Source organism: Hibiscus syriacus, unplaced genomic scaffold (assembly GCF_006381635.1).
Source record: "Hibiscus syriacus cultivar Baekdansim isolate YM2019G1 unplaced genomic scaffold, ASM638163v2 tig00111208_pilon, whole genome shotgun sequence".
In the NCBI taxonomy this organism is placed as follows: domain Eukaryota; kingdom Viridiplantae; phylum Streptophyta; class Magnoliopsida; order Malvales; family Malvaceae; genus Hibiscus; species Hibiscus syriacus.
Genome location: NW_024063020.1, coordinates 1240772 through 1262720, shown reverse-complemented (window position 1 = coordinate 1262720; position 21949 = coordinate 1240772). Strand labels below are relative to the sequence as shown.

Genomic DNA, 21949 nt, shown 5'->3' with positions numbered 1-21949 from the left:
CCTCTGTTTTGCATGGAGTTCCAGGGGATTTAATAGAATGCTTTCTTTTTTTATAATCATAATTCTGCTGAGTTGTGTGCTTTTGTTCATATATTGTTCCAACTCTCTATCAAACTCTTAAGGCTCAATGTTTGTTTATGCTGTTTACTTTTAACATGATTTTTTTTTTTGTCTTCCTACTTATAAGTGTGGGTGGACCTTAGTCCATACTAGTGACTTTTGTTACTTGGCACTTGGCAGGGGTTTGTTCAACTTATTTCTGGACTTTTATGTATTTGGATCCTTGTAAGATCATATCTTTATATTTTTATTTGGATGTGTCTCGGATATGAGTATCAAGCATGGATACTTCAAGAAAAATGGATGAAAGTCGATATAGCATAAATTATCATCTATATATACTGAATAATCCAGTCATAAATTATTATTATAATTATTAAATAGCAAAAGAGAAAAGAAAAATAGGAGAAGGTAACTCAAACCCCAACAATTACCTGGCTCTAGCTAACTCATGAAGCTCTTTAATGGACCTTCGAAATTCAATAACACACACACACTATAACTACTCGATGATGTAGTAAAAAAGTCATTTAGCGGCTGCTCTAGCGTTTTGTTCCTTTTTTAGTTCGACCTTGATCTTTTTCTGACACATTTGTGCCACCGCTGTCACCAACATCATCACCTCCTTCCCTACTTCGTACATATATACCTACATGCATGGAGTAGATATATAGCTTTATACGCTTTGTGATGAGTGAAGGCTTTTGAGGAACTGCCACTAGCTCGAAAATATCGCAGAATATTCTAGCTAAGTTGATCTATGAGTTTCGTCAATCCCATTGCATGTATCTTATTTGCAAGTTACAAAACTAGAATGCTACTTTGTTTGAAGCCTTTCTTAGAACTGTAGTAAAGTCACCCCCCCACCTAAATGCAAAATGTATTGCGTTGGTATATTGCTTGGTTAGATCTGTTTTCTTTGTAATCATTGTGCTTAGGTTCTTAAATAGTTGCCTTAGGTTTCATATAGATCCTATCCGATTTTGCCCAATGATGAAAACTCAAAGTTGATTTAATCGTTCTGGTTTTCAATTTATCTCTAGCTTTCACACACTGCCTGCTTCTCTCTCTCTCTCTCTCTCTCTCTCTCTCTCTCTCTCTCTTCCCGTGTACACATGTATATTGTGTATGTATGTGTGTGTGTATCTTCATTTATTTATTTTATTTAATTATTACTGGTGGTGTGTTAAAAGTTATTGGTGAAGGCTTTTACTGGAACGATTCATGATTTTGGCATGGCTATGAGATCTGAGGGCTCTTTCTAATTGAAGTTTTGGGGTTGTCGATGTTGTCTTCAGGCCTATTTAGTCAAAAGATCAGGGTGAATGCTGTTTAGATGCAAGACCTATATGACTGTTTTTCCATGTGGTCTTAAAACTTAAAAAGATATTCTTTTACCAGGCAATATTTGGAATTAGTTTCCTCATATCCCTCTTCCCTGCTCGATATGGATGCTTACCATAGGGTGATTGCCATGGCATCAATGTTGGCGTCCATCCTTTATACTGCTAGTCATCATTGGTTTATATATATTCTTATTTTCCTTCCCTCATTTTTGTTACTGTTATTGATTATTTATATATATATATATAATTCATGATCGTATGACTAATTATGGCACTGCTAGTAGTGTGGAAAGGTTTTCAATGAAATCCCATTATGTCACCATTAATGAGTTTTTTAGAACTATTTGAGTTCCATGGTCTGACCTACAAGGGCATTGCAGGCTCTGTCTCCATATGTTCTACTTAGAGATCCATTGTTTTTTTTGTTGATTGCCGATTTTTCCGACTGTATGTGTTCAAGTATACTGCTTTAATTTTAGATACTAAAATCACCAAGGATCTGTTTGAAAATCTATCTAGAAGCGTCAGCCTGGTTGAGGGCTGCATTGTGCTTATTTGTTGGACCTGAATTCGTGTCATGGTCTACGTGTTTTTTATATATAACTTCTGCTCCAAGCAGTGCTTCAGGATAATTGGTAATTGGAATGGTGTTTGATTCACGTTCATAACTGTTGCAGATGTTGATCTGGTGAACGATTACTTTTGAAGATTTGGGTTTTTTATATTTCACCGTTATGTTCAAAAATACTCTTTTTTTTTTTTGGGGGGGGGGGGGCAAATTCATTTGGCCTCGATTCTTTTTTGGCCCAATGATTGGTAACTCATTGAAATGGAGTAATTTCTGAATTTCGTTTTGGACCTTTGCAATCTGCAGTAGCATCAACACTCGCATCTTCTTCTTCTTCTTCCTTTGGTCATTTATGTTTCATTTGCAGAACAGCTTTTTCTCTTTCTCTCTCTTTCTTCGCATCGACATCTCTGCTGGTATGGTGAAGGCTTGAAACGAAAACCAGTAAATTAATTGCAAATGACAGATCATAGCTATGAGATCTGAGGGCTTCTCATGATTCGTAATCCATCTTTATCATGCTATGAACATTGCTTCCCTTGCATATGATATTCGTCTAAACATGGCCCAAGTTTTTCCAACATTAAAATGCATGGTCTTGTGTTGTTAGGTAGGTCAAATCATTGATGCCTCTCTTAGAAGAACTATGATAAAGCTGTCTTCTTTAAATGCAAAATGTATTTTCTTGGAGACACTTATATTAAACTTTGATCATCTCATTTTTGGTGCGCTTCATCTGTCTATTTGCACTTTCTGATGAGAAGTTGTTACCTGTGATAGTTCTTTTGCTTAGCTATGAGATCTGAGGGCCCTTTCTGATTGCACTTTTAGAGTTGTCGAAGTCTGCTGTTGTCTTCATGCGTAGTTAGTCGAAAATGCAGAGTGAATGGCATTTAGATGTAAGACATGTACAAGACTAGATCTTTGGTATTTGTTTGCTCCTATCCATCTGCCCTGCTTGATGATGGATACTTTTGGCGGAGAGGCTGCTATGACATCAATGTTAGCCCGTCCTGTTTGCCATGATTGGTTTCAGCCATTCTTGGTCTCCTTCCTTTTTCTTTGTTATTATTGTTATTGCTGTTGATAAAATTCATGGTCTCATGACTAAATGATGCCACGGTTAGGAGTGGATGTCAAAAAGTTTGCAATGATATACCTTAGCGTCACCATTGATGAACTGTCGAGTTGTGAGGTCTGTCCTCCAAGGGCAGTGCAGGTTCTTTCACCATATGGTCTATATTTATAATCCAGTGTGAGTTTTGATCACAGGTACCAGTCTGAGATTAGACAGGACCACATCCTGGTATTCATAACCGGGTGCGACAAACACGAACGCCAGATAACTACATTACAAGTAAATGTAAAGCACGGAATTGTTAATTGTCTGCAAACAAGGGCTTGTCGATGTTCTGGTTTGCTTTGCAGTGTGTTTTTCTTCCAATCCTTGATGCTTCATGTTTCACTTTTGCTGCTATTCAGTCCATAGATTTCAACTGTAGTACACTCTCTAATGTAATGCATGCTTAGTAAACTTCACATGTGGTCGATGATTTGAAAATCGGATTATAAAAGTTAGGATTCGCACTTCGGATGTAAAGATCTGGATTAAAACCCAAATAAGGGTCTGTTTATTTCACGAAAATAATATTTCAGAAAATGATTTATGTAAAATGAATTATATTTCTTAAAAATAAGTTTTGAAAATCATTTTTATGGTGTTTGGATGATGTTATGTAAATTATTTCACTTATTGATAATTTTTTTTTTTTAAATATCGAATACAATAAATTATTTTTTATTAAACTAAGTTGATTATGAAGGTATTAGTAATACTTGTTCTAAATTTTCTCAATTATTTGATAATGAACATAAGTTGGTTATCATATATTAAAATTAATTTTATTAATAGTTTATTATATATTATTAAAATAAAAATTATTATGATACAATTTAATATATTATTATAACATTAAAAGGTATTATATTATATTATTAAAATTATTAATAAATATATTTAATGATTGATACTTTTATTAAAATGATATTAAAATATATATTAATATTAAATTTTTATTTTAAAATGAAAAAGTTTGAAAAATGATATACAGCAAAATAAATTGTAAGCTATTTTTTAGGAAATACAAAAGAAATTCTTTTGACCAGGAAAATAAATTATATTGACATCATTTTTTCACTAACCAAACACTGTAAAATGAAGAAAATATTTTTCAGAAAACTAATTGCAATGAAATGAATAGACCCTAAATTTAAAAATATATATAAAAAGTCCCAAAATTATGTAATTCACATTGGGTTTAGATACTCACGTAGAATTTTACATAAATTTAAAATGGTTTAAATTTATTTTTTTTAAGTTAATATTTTTTATTTTTTATTATTAATCTTAAGCACCTATTATCATTCAATGAACTTAAATTTATATAATTTATTTTTAAAAAATTACACTATTCATTCACGTTACCTCATTGTCCTATTACTCAATATTTTATTCTCAAAACAGTGAAATCTACTAGTATGGTTTCGTTTGTAAAATAGCTACAAGAGACGTGTGGGAAAACCCAGAGCAGTCCATTTTCACTTTTTTTTAATAATATAAGATTAAAATAATTAATGCTGTTAGCTCTGGGGACAAACAACTTGTGGCTGCCGTCTCAATAAAAGAGCTTCACACTCTTTCAAATTCTCTTCAACTGGTGACTATTGATATATTAAACAATAAGGGTAAAGTGTACAAATAGTCTCTTAACTTTTAGAGTGCTTGTATTTTGGTCACCTGACTTTTGAAAATTATAATATAATCATTAAACTTTTAATTCGATTTCATTTTAATCACTGTTGTTTATTTCGTTAGTTTTTACTGACATGATACTTAACTTTGTTGACTACTTTCTGACATGGCAGCTTCTTCTTATTCTCACGCATTCTCTCAATGGAATTTGTTTTCTCTTGTTATTTGCGTTTTCTATTTTCTTCGGTTTTTGGCTATGGCGTTGAAGAAAACCTTGGTGGGGAAGCTTTTCAATATTTCGAAAACTTCTTCACGAGCTATTACATATGTCTGCGAATATTGTAGACAGAGAAAGAATATGTAGATGCCTTCAAAAAATTCAAAGCTCTAGCCCTTGCTATCTGCTTTTCAATAATGCATTAGATTTGGCCTTTGAAACTAAAAACCTTGTCGCAAATATTCCAGGGATTTCAATGCTTGGCGCACCCGAATTTTCTAACCAACAATCACAGGGATTTCATTAGACTGGCATAGTTTTAAAATGTCAGCCAAGTTGCTACATATACCATGGTAAGTTGGCGAGGAGATGAGAACTGCAGTTACTTTTTTACCTTCCATATGCAACTCCTGGATTGCTTTCTCTCTCTGTAAAAATATCTACCCTTAAGTTTTCTCAACCATTTCAAAGGCATTAAGTAGAACGCTAGCTACTACACAACTTTGAATATTTTGGAGACTAACCTGTGATAAAGTAACACCACCAGTAATATCCCAATGGCAATCATACTCTGGATAATATATCTGGGTACGACACCGGATAATACCATGGCTGATATATGAGAGTTACGAGGTAGAATTAAATATTCTCCTGGGAGAGCCTCTTGCTAGTATTGCTGCTTGGATTCCACAGGTGGTACCTCCAATAAGAAACCATGTCTCAGATGATCCAAACAGTTCGACTACTTGCTTTTGTGCCTCTAAAATTGGGCCCTCTGGAGAAAATAGGTTGTCAAGTTCCAGAAGCTCAGGCAAATCGTGAATGAAAGGCTTCAAACCAATGAATTGAACTAAGGATGATGGTGTAGCCCTACCCCTGTTATGTTAGTTCAGATGTGGGAAGAAGAGGAAGAAAGAAGAAGCCACATCAGAAAGTTAACGGGATTAAGTGTCACGGCAATAAAAATTAACAGGAGTTAATTGTAAGGACCAAAATAAAAATGAATTAAAAGTTCGATAACTGTATTATAAATTTAAAAGTTAGATAACCAAAATGCAAGCGCCCTAAAAATTCGATGACTATTTATATATTTTACCCTAAAAATAATTAGTTATTTTTTAAATTATTCTTAACATTTTATACATTCTTAAATTAACATAAAGTTTATATATATATATATATATATATATATATATATATATATATATATGATTGCATTCAAATATATACTTTTTAAAATATTGTAGATTATATTGATGATCATTTAATTATAATATAGTATAACTAGTTTATTCAATTGAATGAGGCACTAAATCTTTTAAGTAAGATCAAAAGTTCAAATAATTACATTTGCGAATTAAATAAATTAAGTTGAGAATCTATTGATTAACTAATTCGGATCGTGCACAACAAAGGTAAGGGCGGCCCGGTCTACTAATTCAATTTACTTCATTTGTAATCGTCAGGATTTGAATCTCTGACTTTACCTAAAGAATTTAGTGTCTCATCCAACTAAACAAATTGATTGTTGGTTGTCTTTGTAATGATTTTAATATAATTACATATTTAATTTTTATTATTTATATATTTTATCAATTTATTCTTAATTTAATTTAAAATTTTAATTATTTAATCAAATAGTTATATCTATCACGTTCTAAACCTTGATGCTTGGAGGGAAAGGTGAAGTGCTCTAACCACTAGGCGAAAATGCCACTTTTGGCATTGGGAAATAATTCTAAGGGTAAACTATATTAAATACCATCAAAGTTTAGGCATTATATCATTTATACCACTAAACTTCCAGTTTTACCAATTATAACACTAAACTTTGCTTTCCATTTCAATTATATCACTCAATCGTTAAGTCTTTAACGGCATGAGGACGTGGTTAACGCCGTCGACATAGACACCTCACCAAAATAATATCGTTTCGATCCAGTTGTTAACGATTTAACGGTCCAGTGGTACAATTGAAATAAAAATCAAAGTTCTATGCTATAATTAAAAAATAAAATTAAAAATTCAATGGTAAAAGCGATACACCGCCTAAAGCTCGGTAGTATCTAGTGTAGTTTACCCTAAACCTAATAATGTATTAATTAAGAAAGATAGAAATTTTTGAGATTTTTAAATTTGAAAACAAAAAGCAAGTGGGGACATTGGCATTGGGAAATTTGGCATGCTTATCTCATCTTTCTTGGAGATGAAAATACAGGCAGGTCTTTGACTTCTAAGCCTGCGATTTGAGTTTTTTTTTTTAAATCTGTTTTCCATTTATCAATTATTTTGTGCTTTTCAAAAAATCTCATTGATTTATGCATAATCTTTTTTGGATTTTATCTCAAAAAAATATTAAAGAGTATTCTTTTAAGATATTAAGGGTGCGTTTGGTTCACTGAATGTAAAATTACCAGTGAGAATAAGATTATTAGGAATATTGTATTTTGTGTTTGGTTGGTTTAGCAGGAATGTAAGATTATCATATTTGGTTAAAAGAATAAAAGATTATTGGAATGTATATTTGACTAAATTGTCTTTATTATATATTTGTTTTTTTAACAAGTTAGGAAAATATTTGTATATTTTCTTTAAAAAATTTAAATTCATAAAATTTATATAATTTTTTTACAAAATTAAAAATATAAAAAAGGTTTAATGAAAGGATAATTTTTTTTTAACCATTGAACTTCATATAAAATTTTAATTATAAACTTTTTTTTAAATCTAAAATAGTTTAAGAATAAATTTGTAATTTAATCTTCGTATAATTTTTATTATTCAATGACAGAAAATGATATTTTTTAAAGAAAATTTTTTTAAGGACATTTTAGTCCAAAACGCCGGTAATCCAACAATACCTAAGAAAATAGAGGTAATGACATTCTCGGTAATATACCCCAAAAAATTCATTATTGGTAATCTTACATTACCGGGAATGGGATTCTCGGGCTAACCAAATGGGAGAATGTGGATTTCATTCCCATGGGAATCCTACATTCCCCAATCCAAACACGCTATAAGGATTTTTTTAGGGGAAACGTAAAATTTTATACTTTTACTATTTATTTAATTAAATTTTATGTTAATTTTAATGAAAATTATTTTAGAATGATATAATTAAATTTAAAGTATCTAATAAATATATAATCAAATAAAATACGAGAGAACAATACGAGTAAATTCACTAATTTCATAATTATTCGTATAAACCTTTTTTTAAGCAATTTTGCAACTCAGAGTTGATTTCAAACAATAAAAATATCGATTTTAATTTGAAATTTAATTTTTAGTTTTTAATCAAATCTAACTAATAAAAGAAATATTTTTGAATAGAATAATAAACTAATAAAAGAAATATTTTTGAATAGAATAATAAGGTATTTTTGGAAACGTCGAACTCAACCTGGAAAGGGGGATAATTTGGTAATTTGGGTGGGGGAAGAATAAGACACGTCAGCATCTAAATGTTTCTAGAAGAAGGGAACCGAGTTCAGTTGCTGGTCGTCAGAGCGGGACCAATTCCCTCTTCCCTCGGCATCCGCGCTCCAACTAAGACCCATGACCTCGTCCTTATCCCACGTGGCACAAAGTTAACCTCTTATCAAATCTAGTCCGAGTCGTAAATGAGTTCTTAATAAGTTAAAGCTAGTTAATTAACGAGTTAAAGTGAATTATTTAATATTTAATTTGAAAAGTTCACGAGTAATTTGAATTTATTTAAGTTTTAAAATGTTTTGAGTTGAAATTTTTTAAATTTGAGTCGAATTTTAATTTTTTATTTTAAATTAAATTTAAAAAAGTTTAAGTTCGCGAACTTTCGAATCGAGTTTAACTTAAATTTTAAATTTTGAAGTTAAGTCAAACTTAGAAAATAATACTCAATTTTAATTTTTTTTCAAGTAAAGTCGAGCTCGATAATATTTAAATTTGATTTATTTTTATAATTATAATATATTTGTTTTATTGATAAATTAACAATTACTATTATTGATTAAAAAATATTGAATTATGGTTTCAAATTGTTATTTTTAACATTTATTTAATTATATCTTTATCTGAAAAAACATAATAAATCTCGTTATTTAATATACTTATTAGAATGATAAGATTTAATATAAAAATAAATATCTAAATTATACTTAAAATTAACTTTTGGTGCCTAAAAGTTTTTTCGTTAAAAATAAGTGTTTAAAGTTTTATCCGATACATTTTTGGTGTCTACCGTTAAAAAATCGTTAAGTGACACATGTCACGTCTAAATTTTTTTAAAATATTTTGTTTTAAAAAAAATTATTTTTAAAAATATATAAATGTAACACGTGTCACTTAATAAATTTTTAACGGTCAACACCTAAAAATATATTAGAAAAAACTCTAGACATTTATATTTAATGAAAAATTCTTTAAATACTAAAATATTTTTTGAAATATTCTTTAAATATTTATTTTTATATTAAACCGAATAATAATAATAATAATAATTCACCTCGGTTTAAGACCGGACCGTTTCTTTATTCCCGAGTTTTAGAACAAGGTCCAATGCCCAATAAAAATGTCATCTTTAATCGTTAGGGTTTCTCCATCTTCACTTCTCCCATTTCTCTGTCCTAAACGATTCCATCCAATCGATTTCTTTTCATTTATTCTTTCGATGTGATAATGCCCTCGACGGATTATCAAGGAAGTTCGTCACCGTTGACAAATCTCGGCCGTTCATTCTTACCCCTGAGGAGAGACCAAGTTCACTCGATGGAATCTCCGATCGGTGGATCTCCGTCGAACGAGGCGGAGCTTGAGTCGTTCCAGAGGCAAGTAGCCGACCGATTCCACGATTTGGCCTCCGTTCCTTCCGATGAGTTGCTCTCTCTGCCGTGGGTTCGGAAATTGATCGACGCTTTCCTCTGTTGTCAAGAGGAATTTCGGGTCATACTGTTTAACAACAGAACTCCGGTGAAGAAGCCTCCCATGGACCGTTTGATCGCCGATTATAACGAGCGTGCCGTGAAGGCGCTCGATGTTTGTAACGCTATTCGCGATGGGATCGAACAGATCAGGCAATGGCAGAAGCTTATAGAAATCGTGCTTTGTGCTTTGGGTGGTGATAATAATAGTTATCAGAGAAGTCTAGGTGAAGGGCAATTCCGTCGAGCGAGGAAGGCATTGGTGGATTTAGCGATTGCGATGCTCGACGAGAAGGATTCCGGTCAAGCCCTGGCTCATCGGAACCGTTCATTTGGGAGACACAACAATAGCAGCAGTCACTCGAAGGATCATCACCATCGATCCTTGGGTCATTTCAGGTCATTGTCTTGGAGCGTTTCCAGGTCGTGGTCCGCCGCCAGGCAGCTCCAGGCGATCGGGAACAACTTGGCCGTGCCGCGAGGGAACGAGGTTTTGGCCACCAATGGACTTGCAATGCCCGTTTACACAATGGGTAGTGTTTTGTTGTTTGTAATGTGGGCATTGGTGGCTGCAATTCCATGTCAAGATCGTGGCTTGCAAGTTCATTTCAATTTCCCCAGGCAGTTCCCGTGGGCGGCTCCGATTATTTCGTTGCACGAGAGGATATTGGAGGAGTCCAAGAAGAGGGATAGGAAAAATGCTTGTGGACTGTTGAGAGAAATTTATCAAATGGAGAAGTGTTCTCGGTTGTTGGGCGAACTCGCCGATTCCGTGCAGTTCCCTTTGAATGAGGAAAAGGAAAAGGAAGTTAAGCAGAGAGTTAATGAATTGAAGCAGGTTTCGGATGCCATGAAAGAAGATTTAGAACCCTTGGAAAAGCAGGTTAGGGAAGTGTTTCATAGGATTGTCCGAAACCGAACCGAAGGGCTTGATTCTTTATGAAGTGGAAGATGGAAAAGAAACGAAGAAGGATTCGAGTCACTCGCGACAAAAATTTAAAAGGGTAAGAATGAAAACCAAAAAAGAACAGAGATTTGCTTGTACTTATCACTATATATCAGTGTAATCAGTGTAAAGAAAGCAGGACATTTAGTTGGATCTTTTTGGTCCTGATGCTGTGCTCATCTTTGTGTTGTTATATTATAATCAAATGTCGTAAATCTACAGTCTTGGTGTTATGTAGTTTGATTTTATGTTGAGAATTTTGCTTACTTGTTAATGCTATATACTTTTCTTTCTGCTGCTTTATTCGTATTTTTGCCTCTTAATGCAACAATAAGATGGGAGTGGAAGAGTTCTGTTCTGGGATTTGATTCATTTTATGATATGTTCACAGCTTGCTCGTATCCTGATTCGAATAGACATATGCTTCTCTAACACTTGCACCCTGATTCGAATAAACACATGCTCATCTATCACTGGTACCCCGATTCGAATATGAGCTTCTTATTTTCTTGTTTTTGGTTTTTGTCTGGCAACTTAGATGACCTTATTTATGTGCACTTTCAAGAACAAGAACAAGAACAATAGAACATCTATGGTTTGTCAAGTCGGCTATTTTTAACCATTAAATTCGCTATGTGAAAATGACAGGGAATGAAGTTACATCATACAAAAGCTGAAAAAGATTTATTAAACAGCAATTTCTCATTGTATTAATCAGTTACACCATTTACTCCTGCAGTCTGCATATTTATCACACTTATATAAACATCTCGATCTGGGGGTAATCCTGTTTAATGAAAGCTTATGTGATACTCTGTTTATTATCTCTGCATTAAATGGAATTCACACATTAGGCTTTCCAGCTGATGGTCATCTGTGTATCTTTTGCCTACTTGAAACTTACGCTTTGCTATGACAGCTCAATAGCATGCATGTTCAAGCTGGATTCTTGGATTGGGTTTTGGAAGAAAAATTATAATTTTTTTATATCCGAATCGAGTTTTCGTGTTAACTAACATACGTAGCCGGTCTGGTTTCGATTTATGTTATTCCGACTTTTCATTTTTCGGACAATCGTGCCTAATACATATTCATACCCTACATCAAAGCCATGGCTCTGGATGATTTCTTTGGGTTTAGGTAGCTTTCATACACAGCTGGAGAATCATAAATTTGTGAAGGAGATGTGTGCCTAAACAACAAGGGTCACATTACTTGTCCGCAAACTCGGGGGTATTTTCTAAACCTATCTGATTAGATAAAGGATTCTGACAAATGGGTTTGGATTATTAAGGCAAAAGCTGCATGTGATTAATCGTTTCAATGGTGAAAATAGTCCACTCAGTTTTCATTCATCGTTATTGGCTAATAATTCAGTGTTGACAAGACGGTGGTCTCAGCTTTGCCCCCACTTTTGTTTCCACATTGAATGCATCATGCTTGCTTCATATTTTTTTATCATTACCGCTTCCTTAACCATCAACTTAACAAGGATAGATTCAAATCTTAAATTTATCGGATATACTTTTACTAGTGTTAATGAGAGAAATGGAGTCGTTGTGATGGTTTTGAACGGTTTACTTGTGATTTGGACGAAAAAATACATAGGTGTTTCAATAGGTTAAGAGAGAGAATGAATAGTAGAGATCTTTAGAGGGAGAGAAAAAGAGTTTGAGTACGAGAGAGTTAAAAGTCTTCAACAGCCTTGCATGATGGTTTATATATCGACTTTTAATGTCGGTTTCAGACCTAGAGTGATGATTACTATTAGTATGTCAGTGAGATAATAGATCTGATTGTCCGGTAGATCAAATGGGTCTGATCATGTCAAGAGAATGAAGTTGATATCATGTCAATAGATTATAATTAATCCAAGGATATGAAATTCCACATGTTTCAATAGACGGAGGAATGACAACGAAGATGTGACATACAAAAAATATGTAACAAAACGTAAATGAATAGATAGATCGAAACGAATTATGTGATGGGTTCAAATCGTTCATATCATCTAGAAGATGGATAATAACAAGATTAGGACAATCTACATTTTTGTTAATTAATGTTCGATGTGTTCTTAACTTTATTTCTCTCTAAAATATGTGTGAAACGGAAACATGCATGTTTCAATGTATGTTCACGACGTGGGCTCATTGATGGCTTGAGTTGTTTTTCTTCATTAATCCATTCCATAATCTATGGAACAGCTCTGAATCATTGAGTACTTACAGGTCCAAAGATCTACCAGACAGATTGTCTTTGAAATATCTTCTGTATTGTTTTCCTGACTTCAGTGAATCCAATTTCATATTGTCAAACCAGTCTAATTAAAATTTTCGAATTTCCAAAAAAACAAAACTCTAAACCTTAAATATTAATACTATTTTTAGCCTCTAATCACTCAAATTATTCCAATTCTACCGCACATTATATGATTTTATCAAATTTACAACAAATTTAGGCAACCATTTTCTTTTTTCTCTTCACAATGTAAAGAAAGCCATGGAAAAGATAGCCATTGGAACTTGTTAGGATCCCCACCACTGCCTGCAATGCAACCAACTTGGTGAAGAATAATGTATTTATTCGACGAGTGACCAAAATATAATAATTTATAACATAAATTACCAAAATATAATAAACTGACAATATAAGTGATCAAAATATACCTAAAAAAAATCAAATTGATCAATCAAAATTCTTTTCCAGTCAGTTTAATTAATCAATCCAATTTTTTTATTTAATGGAAATGAAAAGCAAATTAAATTACTTCAAATTTGGTCAAGGAGCAATTTTTTGTGTACCTTTTGTTTGGAATCCATGAAAACTATAGCAAGCTTGCGTTTGAAGACCAGAAAGTGCATTGTTGGAGTCAAATTTAACTTTAGTTCATTTCATATTTGTCTTTTTAAGGGTTAATTACCTCATTCATGCATGAACTATATACATTCTCACTTTCATACATAATGTTTAAAATTTCTCAATTTTATACATGATTTTTTTACCGTTAACGGATTCACACACTTCTGCCACGGAAAGTGACGTGGAACCATACGACAACGACAAGTGGCACTTTAAAAATATTTTTTTTATTTTTTAGGTAAATTACACCATTCATCACTCAACTATATTTTCACTCTTATTTTAGTTACTAAAGTTTAATTTTTTAATTTAATTATTAAACTATACAATTACTCTTATTTTAATAACTCAAATTTATTTTATTAATTTTTAATGACATGACATCTATTAATAACTCAAATTTATTTTATTAATATTTTAATAACTCAAAGTTTAAATTACTTTTTATTCTAATGTGGTTGCTTTAATATGCAATTAGAGTTTGAAAATTCCCCAAATAGGTTACATGCTCTTATTCTTTGTAAAAACTCCTTAAACCCTAACCCTAAATTAAATGAGCCTATGCTTTGTCCTTTTCCCAATTTATCATCAAATCAATTTTCAGCTTATCATAATTTCAAACCAATTGATTTCAAAAGAAACAGTGAACACAAAATTTTGGTATGAAAAGTTTTCCTTTGATTTACAAACCTGGGTTTTCCTTCTTCCCAGGAAATTTTTTCAAAACAACATAATATGGGTGGTCTTAGTATCATAACTCGATAAACAATGTTTCGAATTAACCCAAAAAACCTTGAGTAAATCGGCTGACATTTGCCTAACTGCCAACAAACAATTGCTCTGCATCAGCAACAACAATTTGGTCATCAATCTCCAATCCCCTGAATTCGAATAACCTGAAACCAATGCATTCCAAGACCTCACATTTCTCCCACACATTTCATTGAACACTTTATTCATCGCCTCAAACTCTCCACATTTCTCGTACATCGAAATCAAAGAATTCGAAACAACAATATCCACAACGAACCCATTTTTTATACTCTGGCAATGAACCAATTTACTCGCTACCAAGTCCCTGATTTCCCCAGCAACTTTTGAAACCGTTGCCAATGTAAAACAATCATACTTCACACTAAAACGCCCATTTCACGGAATAAATCAAAAGCTTCAATGTATGAGTAAGTTTTGAGATACCCATTGATCATGAGTTCCAAAGATAAACATTATTGTCTTTTATCGAATCGTAAACGGTTTTCGACTTGGTTAAGTGCCCAAAAGAGGCGTATAAAGAGAGGAGCTTTGATGTTGTAAAAGGGTTTTGAGTGAACCCGTGTAAGAGGATTTGAGCGTGGGCTTGCTTGGTGAAGTGGAGAGATTCATGGGTGGATGAGAGATTAAGGAAATGTAGGAGATTGAACCCGTTAACAACACCAAATCCTACCATATCTCCACTCTTTCTTCTTTACATGTCGATAACGCTTCCAGTAGCTTCAGTGACTTCTCGATTATCAAAATGATGGTGTTTGGTTGGGATAAAAGGTTCTTTAGCTCTAGGATTTTTTGGTGTTGGATTAGTTTGATTTGTATGCGTTTTGGAATTGTGATTGCAGTCAAACAAGATAAGCTTGCTTCGATCAATATTGGGTTCTTCTATAGTTTAATAATTAAATTAAAAAAAATAAACTTTAGTGACTAAAATAAGAGTGATAAGATAGTTGAATGATGAAGTTTACCTAAAAAATAAAATCATTTTTTTAAGTGCCACTTGTTAATTTGTTATAGGTCAGAGGATTCCACATCATCTTCCGTGATGGAAATAGATATACCCATTAACAGCAAAAAACATTATATAGTTAATCGAGAATTTTTAAACTTTATGTATGAAACTGAGAATTGAGTATAATTCATGTATACATGGGATAATTAACCCTTATTTTAATATTTACTTTACATTACATTGAGAAAATAGCAATGAATAATCATAGATTTCCCCAACAGATTTAGAGTATCCTACTCCCAAAGAAACTTTTTGGCCAATGTAATTCATATCTCCCACCAGATAAAAAGGCTTTAGATGTTCATGAACAACATCTAAGGACTGTGACCAAAACCCATTTTTAATAAAAACTACAAACTGTTCGATCACCGCCGTGAAAAAAGAGCATCCGAAAGAGGCTAAGGTCGGAAGAAGCATCAATAAACAATCTTCTTTCAAACACTTTGCATCATTCATGCACATGATTTCCATCAAAGATATCAGAAAGCACATCTCTGACTAATAATATAAACAGATCATTACTGACCTTTCTAATTTTTTGTCAAAAGGTTGGTCCAAAATCCTTTTGCTCCTTATTGCACATGACCCGGGGGAGGAACAATCGATAATTAGCTACAAAAACCAACTTAATGCCCCCTTCCTTTCGGCAATAAGGGATCTTTCCTTCACGGTTCCGGTTTAGCTTTTCATTTTGTTTACATATGAAAAACTGTGAATGCTCTAGACTAATATCAGCTTTGGAATAGCTATTCAAAAGAAGATAAATCTAATAGATCCCCTTTCTGCTACCGCACTCCTTTACTCTATGTCAGACTATATTTTCCTTTCCATCTTACCCACATCTCAAGAAAATAATATTTACCACTACAATGATCGAACTCTACGGAGCAGACACGCTGGTCTTTGCTGCTCCACAACTGGAACCACCTTCTCCATGAGCTGCAGTAAAAATCAACATGATGAGAAACTCTTTTAGGAAATTAATAGGCACAGCTTATTAGAGTATGCTCTGTTCTCCATAATTACATTTCTCTCTTAGGTATTGTTTGAGAACTAACACAACAACTAAAACCAAGTTATCTATATGTGTTAAAATACAAACTACATATCCGGTATTACATTGAAAGAATCATAATATTCCTCAACCAAAAATAATTACACTTATCTAGATATTTAAATCAAATTATGTTACTTGATGGAAACGGAAAAAGGACACATTAACAATTCTTTAACTTCCTATTAACAACGTAATCCTATATATTTAGTGCATTAGGTTATTCTTAAAACCTTCCCACTTTAATTTCTTATTAATACAAACGGTTCCAACTACACTTAAGATCAAACTATTTCTTTATTTTGACCAATCCCATTGAATCAGTTTAACCATTAATCTAACACTTAATGCTCTGATAAAAGCAGAGATTTATAACCTGCTTAAATCCTTCCTTAGTTCTCTCAGTCTGCAAGTAAAAGAATTGCAGTTAGAGATGAAAACATACACAATAAAATCTAGTGAAGTGAAAGACGTTGCAATGCATTAACATGGAAATTGTGAGCATTAGCTTACTCTACAAGATAGTACTACAATTTAGAATATACTAAGAAACAAAGGATAATAAGAAAACCTAAATTTAAGCTGCAAGGAATTAAGCGAGATACAACAAAATCAGTTACAAAGATTTTAAAGAAATTATGGAGAGAGAGAGAGTTAGAGAGAGAGAGAGTGAGTCTTTCAAAAGCAAGTTTTCTGTCGCTAATTTTAGTGAGGTTCATGGAGGAATTACTTGGTCAGCTTTCGTTGATAATCTTAGTAGGAGTGCGTTGTAGTGATTTATGGGCTCGTTTTAGTCATTTTGGTAAAGTTATTAAGGTGTTCATTCTGTTCATCAATAATAGACCGAAGTATAAGGTCAATACGTTCGCGTTCGTCCATTTCGCAAGCAAGGAGGATTTGTATAATGCTGTGGAAAAGATGAACAACGTCTTGATTGATGGGAGGAGGATTTCAGTGGTTGTAGCCAAATATCAGAAACTATATGGGTCAAAGAGGCATATAGATGGGAGGGTTGATGGGGTAAAGAGTGGTGAATTCAGTGGGGAAAAGGCTGGAAGATTGCCTTCTCCAGATGGAAGGGTGAGGAAGATGGAGATGCTGGATAAGTTTCATGATGGTAGGTCTTATAAGGAAGCGGTTGTTGGGATGCTTAAAGAGTCAGATGGTGTGCAAGAAGGAAGTCATTTTAATTCGAAGGAGTTGAAAAACACTAAGGATGTTTTTATCCCGGTGGAGGATAGAGTCTGGCTTAGATCGTCACTTACTGGTATTTGTAAAGATATTTTTGAATTTCATGTTGTGTAGAAAGCATTAAGGAATGACGGTATCAACGTAAAGGTTGTGAGGTGGGGTTTTGCTAAGAATGCGTGTCTGGTTGTGTTCCATGATGGGGTAAAGAATGGTGGATTCAGTGGGGAAAAGGCTGGAAGATTGCCTTCTCCAGATGGAAGGGTGAGGAAGATGGAGATGCTGGATAAGTTTCATGATGGTAAGTCTTATAAGGAAGCGGTTGTCGGGATGCTTAAAGAGTCAGATGGTGTGCAAGAAGGAAGTAATTTTAATTCAAAGGAGTTGAAAAACACTAAGGATGTTTTTATCCCGGTGGAGGATAGGGTCTGGCTTAGATCGTCACTTACTAGTATTTGTAAAGATATTTTTGAATTTCATGTTATGCAGAAAGCATTAAGGAATGACGGTATCAACGTAAAGGTTGTGAGGTGGGGTTTTGCTAAGAATGCGTGTCTGGTTGTGTTCCAATCGGTGGAGGAGAAGAATTTAGCGATGGAAGGAAAATGGGAAGCTTTGTCTTTTTGGTTTGAAAGGTTGGAGCTTGTGTTGGATGAGGAAAGTATACCTCAAGCTTTTTGCATGATTTCCATGATAGGAGTTCCTCTAAATTGCTGGTCTGTTCCGTTCTTCACTAGGGTGGTATCCAGGTGGGGTAAGTTAGTGAAAATAAAAGATGAAACTGCTCAGAGAGTTGATTGTAGAGTTGTGCAGATGCTTCTCAGGGTTGTTAGTCCTTTTGACATCCCTGATCATACTACCATTACTACGAATGTAAGGAAATTTTCGATAAAAATTAAAGTTGATGGTGGGGATGATTTCTTTCCAGAATTTTTAGAAATGGCTGAAGAGGATGATTCAGAAGATCCTTGGGTGGAGAGATCCTCCGTTTGGAGTCTAGAGGATGTTCAGGCGCAGCATGGAGGTCACGTGGGTTGTCAGGAAATGTCAGAAACCCATAATAGGGTGCAGGAATGGGTCCTAGGTACACAACTTGGTAATATCACAGAATCCGAGAGAGTTGTCTCCTCTCAGCAGGAAAAGTCAAAAGCCCTTTTTGAAAGTGAGAGAAACGGGAAAAGTTCAGGGGGGATCTCTATAAGCAAGACAAAGTTGACCAGGAGATTGGGTTTCATATAGGGCTTGGAGAATATCGGTTGAGTGGCCTGGATCAAGAAAAGGGCCAATTATCTATGGGTCGTCTATCTATTTCACCAGTTACAGTTAAGGAGTCGGTCAGGAATGAAGATGGAGGGGTGGCTGAGGTTGGTTTGAAGTTGATAAGTTCAATAGCTGGTTCACAAACAAGTTCTGCTAGTTCTCTATCCATGAAGACTGCTCCAGTTGGAAGGAAATTAATCAAAAGTCACAAAAATATTTATTGTAGGTCGAATGATAGAAAGATCTGGAATCAGGTTATGCAGGTTCGTAATAATGTGCAGGATTGCAAGGAGAATTCACGAGGGGCATTAAAGGGTGAATTGGGTAGAGCTTTAATTGTTAGAGGTTGTCTTTCTGAAATTTCAGAGGTTGTTGGTTGTTCTGTTAAGGATATGGCCAGGTCTAGGGCGAACAGACCTTACAGAAGACTTAAAAGGCATCTCATTAGGGAAGCAGTAGATCATACTAGTGTTGATACAATATCCTCTTTAGCTTTTCCTTTTCTATTGGAGGAAGCAATTACTACATGGGAAATTAGCAAGATATTGGGAATATCTTTCAAAGAGGGGAAGGAAGCTTTTCTAAATAAGATTGTTGAATTGGAGAAAGGGTTGAGTGGGGCTACTTGACCTCGAGTTATGTCCTTTGGCTATTTTGGGTTATATTCATTTTGAGTATTATGACTAAGCTAAGTATCTTGTCTTGGAATGTGAGGGGGTTGGGTAAAAAAGAGAAACATAGGGCTATGCAAAAACTTGTTTCTGAGAAAAAACCATTGGTTCTTTTCCTTCAAGAAACAAAACTAGAAAAGTTTCCAACATCTTTTTTCATGAGAAGTGGTTTGAATAGGCTGTAGGGGTTCATTGAGTCACCAGCTATTGGCTCATCTGGTGGTATCTTAAGTTGTTGGGATGATTATACTTTTGAGGTATAAGATCAGCATATTCATAGGAGGTTTATTGTTGTCTTTGGTAAGTTCAAGTCCAACCGTTTTAGGTGTGGCTTCATAAACGTATATGGTCCGTCTGTGGAGGAAGAGAAGGCTGGTTTTTTCGATGATCTGGAAATGTTTTTAAGCGGGTTCAGTATTCCTTTGTGTGTGGGTGGGGACTTCAATGCCTACTTAAATGAAGAGGAGAAGTTAGGCAGAGCTCAGAACAGGAATTCAGTGGAAATTTTTAATCATTTTATTCAACAAGCGGGGCTTATTGATTTGCCAATTATTGGGGGGATTTTTACCTGGAGCAGTAATCGGGAGTTGCCGACTTTTGTAAAATTAGATAGGTTTCTAGTGAACTCTTATTTCTTAGCAGAATTCTCCAATATCAACCAGTTTCTATTGCCTAAATCTATTTCCGACCATAATGCAATTATTTTGGAGACTGGGGAAGAAAATTGGGGTAAGAGACCCTTTAGGCTGTTTAGCTATTTATTGAATGAGGATGATTTTGAGAAGATGGTTGCTGAGTCTATTAAGGTGTTCAAGGAAGAGAAGTCAAGTGCTGGAATTTTTAACATTCTCAGGAATACTAAGATTGCTATTAAGAGCTGGTCTAGGGATAGAAAACAGTTTCCTCTAGTGGACATTTTTGTGATACAAGATAAAATTCATCAGATTGAAATGAGGATGCAACAAAATATGTCTCACAATGCTGTTGTCAATTCGACAAAGTTGAGGCTCTTGAGAAATGAACTTTGGAGACTACTCAGAATCGAGGAGCAAATTTGGGTTCAAAATTCGAGAGAGAAGTGGGTTAATTATGGAGACCGTAATTCTAAGTATTTTCACACTTGCGCATCCATTAGGAGAAGGAAGAATTCTCTGCTTGCTCTCAACGTTGATGGTGTCACTACCAAAGATCCATAATCTTTTGTTAGAGAATGAGTTTACAGAAGATGAGATTTGGGAGACTATCAATTCTTGCGACAGTAATAAAGCCCCTGGGCCTGATGGGCTGAACATGGGTTTTTTTTTAAGAAATTCTGGTCTATTTTGAAAGGTGATATATTGAAGTTTTTCCATAATTTCTATTTAGGAAAGGAGTGGGAGCATGTCATTAACCATTCTTTCTTAACCCTCATCTTGAAAGGCTCAAATGTTGGAAACTTAGATAATTTCATACATATTTCCCTTGTAGGTGGGATGTATAAGATCCTTTCTAAGTGTCTTTCGAGAAGGATGAGATGTTGCATAATGATATTATCAGTGAGACTCAATTTGCTTTTATTCCTGGAAGATAAATTTTGGATTGTTCTTTTATTGCTAATGAATGAGTTGATTTATGGAGGAAGAAAGGTTTGAAGGGTTTTGTATTTAAGGTAAACTTCAAGAAGGCTTATGACTCGGTAGATTGGGATATTATATTTAAAGTCATGGCTAAGATGAGGTTCGATTCAAAATGTTGTAGTTGGATTCGGACGTGTTTCTACTGTTTCGGTATCAATTTTGGTAAATGGGGTTCTAACTACTAAATTTCCTATGGCTAGAGGCCTTAGACAGGGTTATTCCTTATCCCTTTTGTTGTTTAATTTTGTTGGAGAACTACTTCATCTGCTGCTCCGTAAAGCAGTATCTTTGGGTTTTTTTAGTGGTTTGGTGGTTGGTACAGATGAGGCCTCGATCAATTTATCTCATCTACAATTTGCAGATGATCTCATCATTTTCTGCAATGCTTCGAAGACTCAGATTCTTAATGTTAAGAGGATTCTTCGTGTGTTTGAGGTCATGTCTGGCCTGAAGCTTAATATGTTTAAGAGCAGATTATTTGGTATTAATATTAATGAGGAAGTGGTTCGTCAGTGGGCTAATGCTATTGGGTGTTCAGTAGGACATTTTCCTGTGGAGTACTTGGGGTTGCCTCTTGGTGCTAAGAGAAATTCTATGTTGTTGTGGGATTCGATAGTTCAAAAGTTTCATTCGAAGCTAGCCACATGGAAGGCGAAGACTTTATCAATGACAGGGAGGCTGGTTTTACTGAAGGCAGTTTTGGGTTCCCTTCCTATTTATTTCAT

General features: G+C 34.1%; 1 protein-coding gene and 1 long non-coding RNA gene across 2 annotated transcripts; both read left to right on the top strand.

Moving 5' to 3' along the window:
* The first annotated feature begins 342 nt into the window (after window positions 1-342).
* LOC120155787 lies at window positions 343-16217 on the top strand. The gene is made up of 3 exons (XR_005519002.1): window positions 343-697; window positions 14956-14965; window positions 16090-16217. It is a non-coding gene; the product is annotated as an uncharacterized LOC120155787 (long non-coding RNA).
* LOC120155784 lies at window positions 8823-11014 on the top strand. Its single transcript, XM_039167247.1, has 2 exons — window positions 8823-8840; window positions 9585-11014. The coding sequence occupies exon 2, from the start codon at window positions 9606-9608 to the stop codon at window positions 10788-10790; it is 1185 nt and encodes a 394-aa protein (XP_039023178.1). The 5' UTR covers window positions 8823-8840; window positions 9585-9605; the 3' UTR covers window positions 10791-11014.
* Window positions 16218-21949: the final 5732 nt, after the last annotated feature.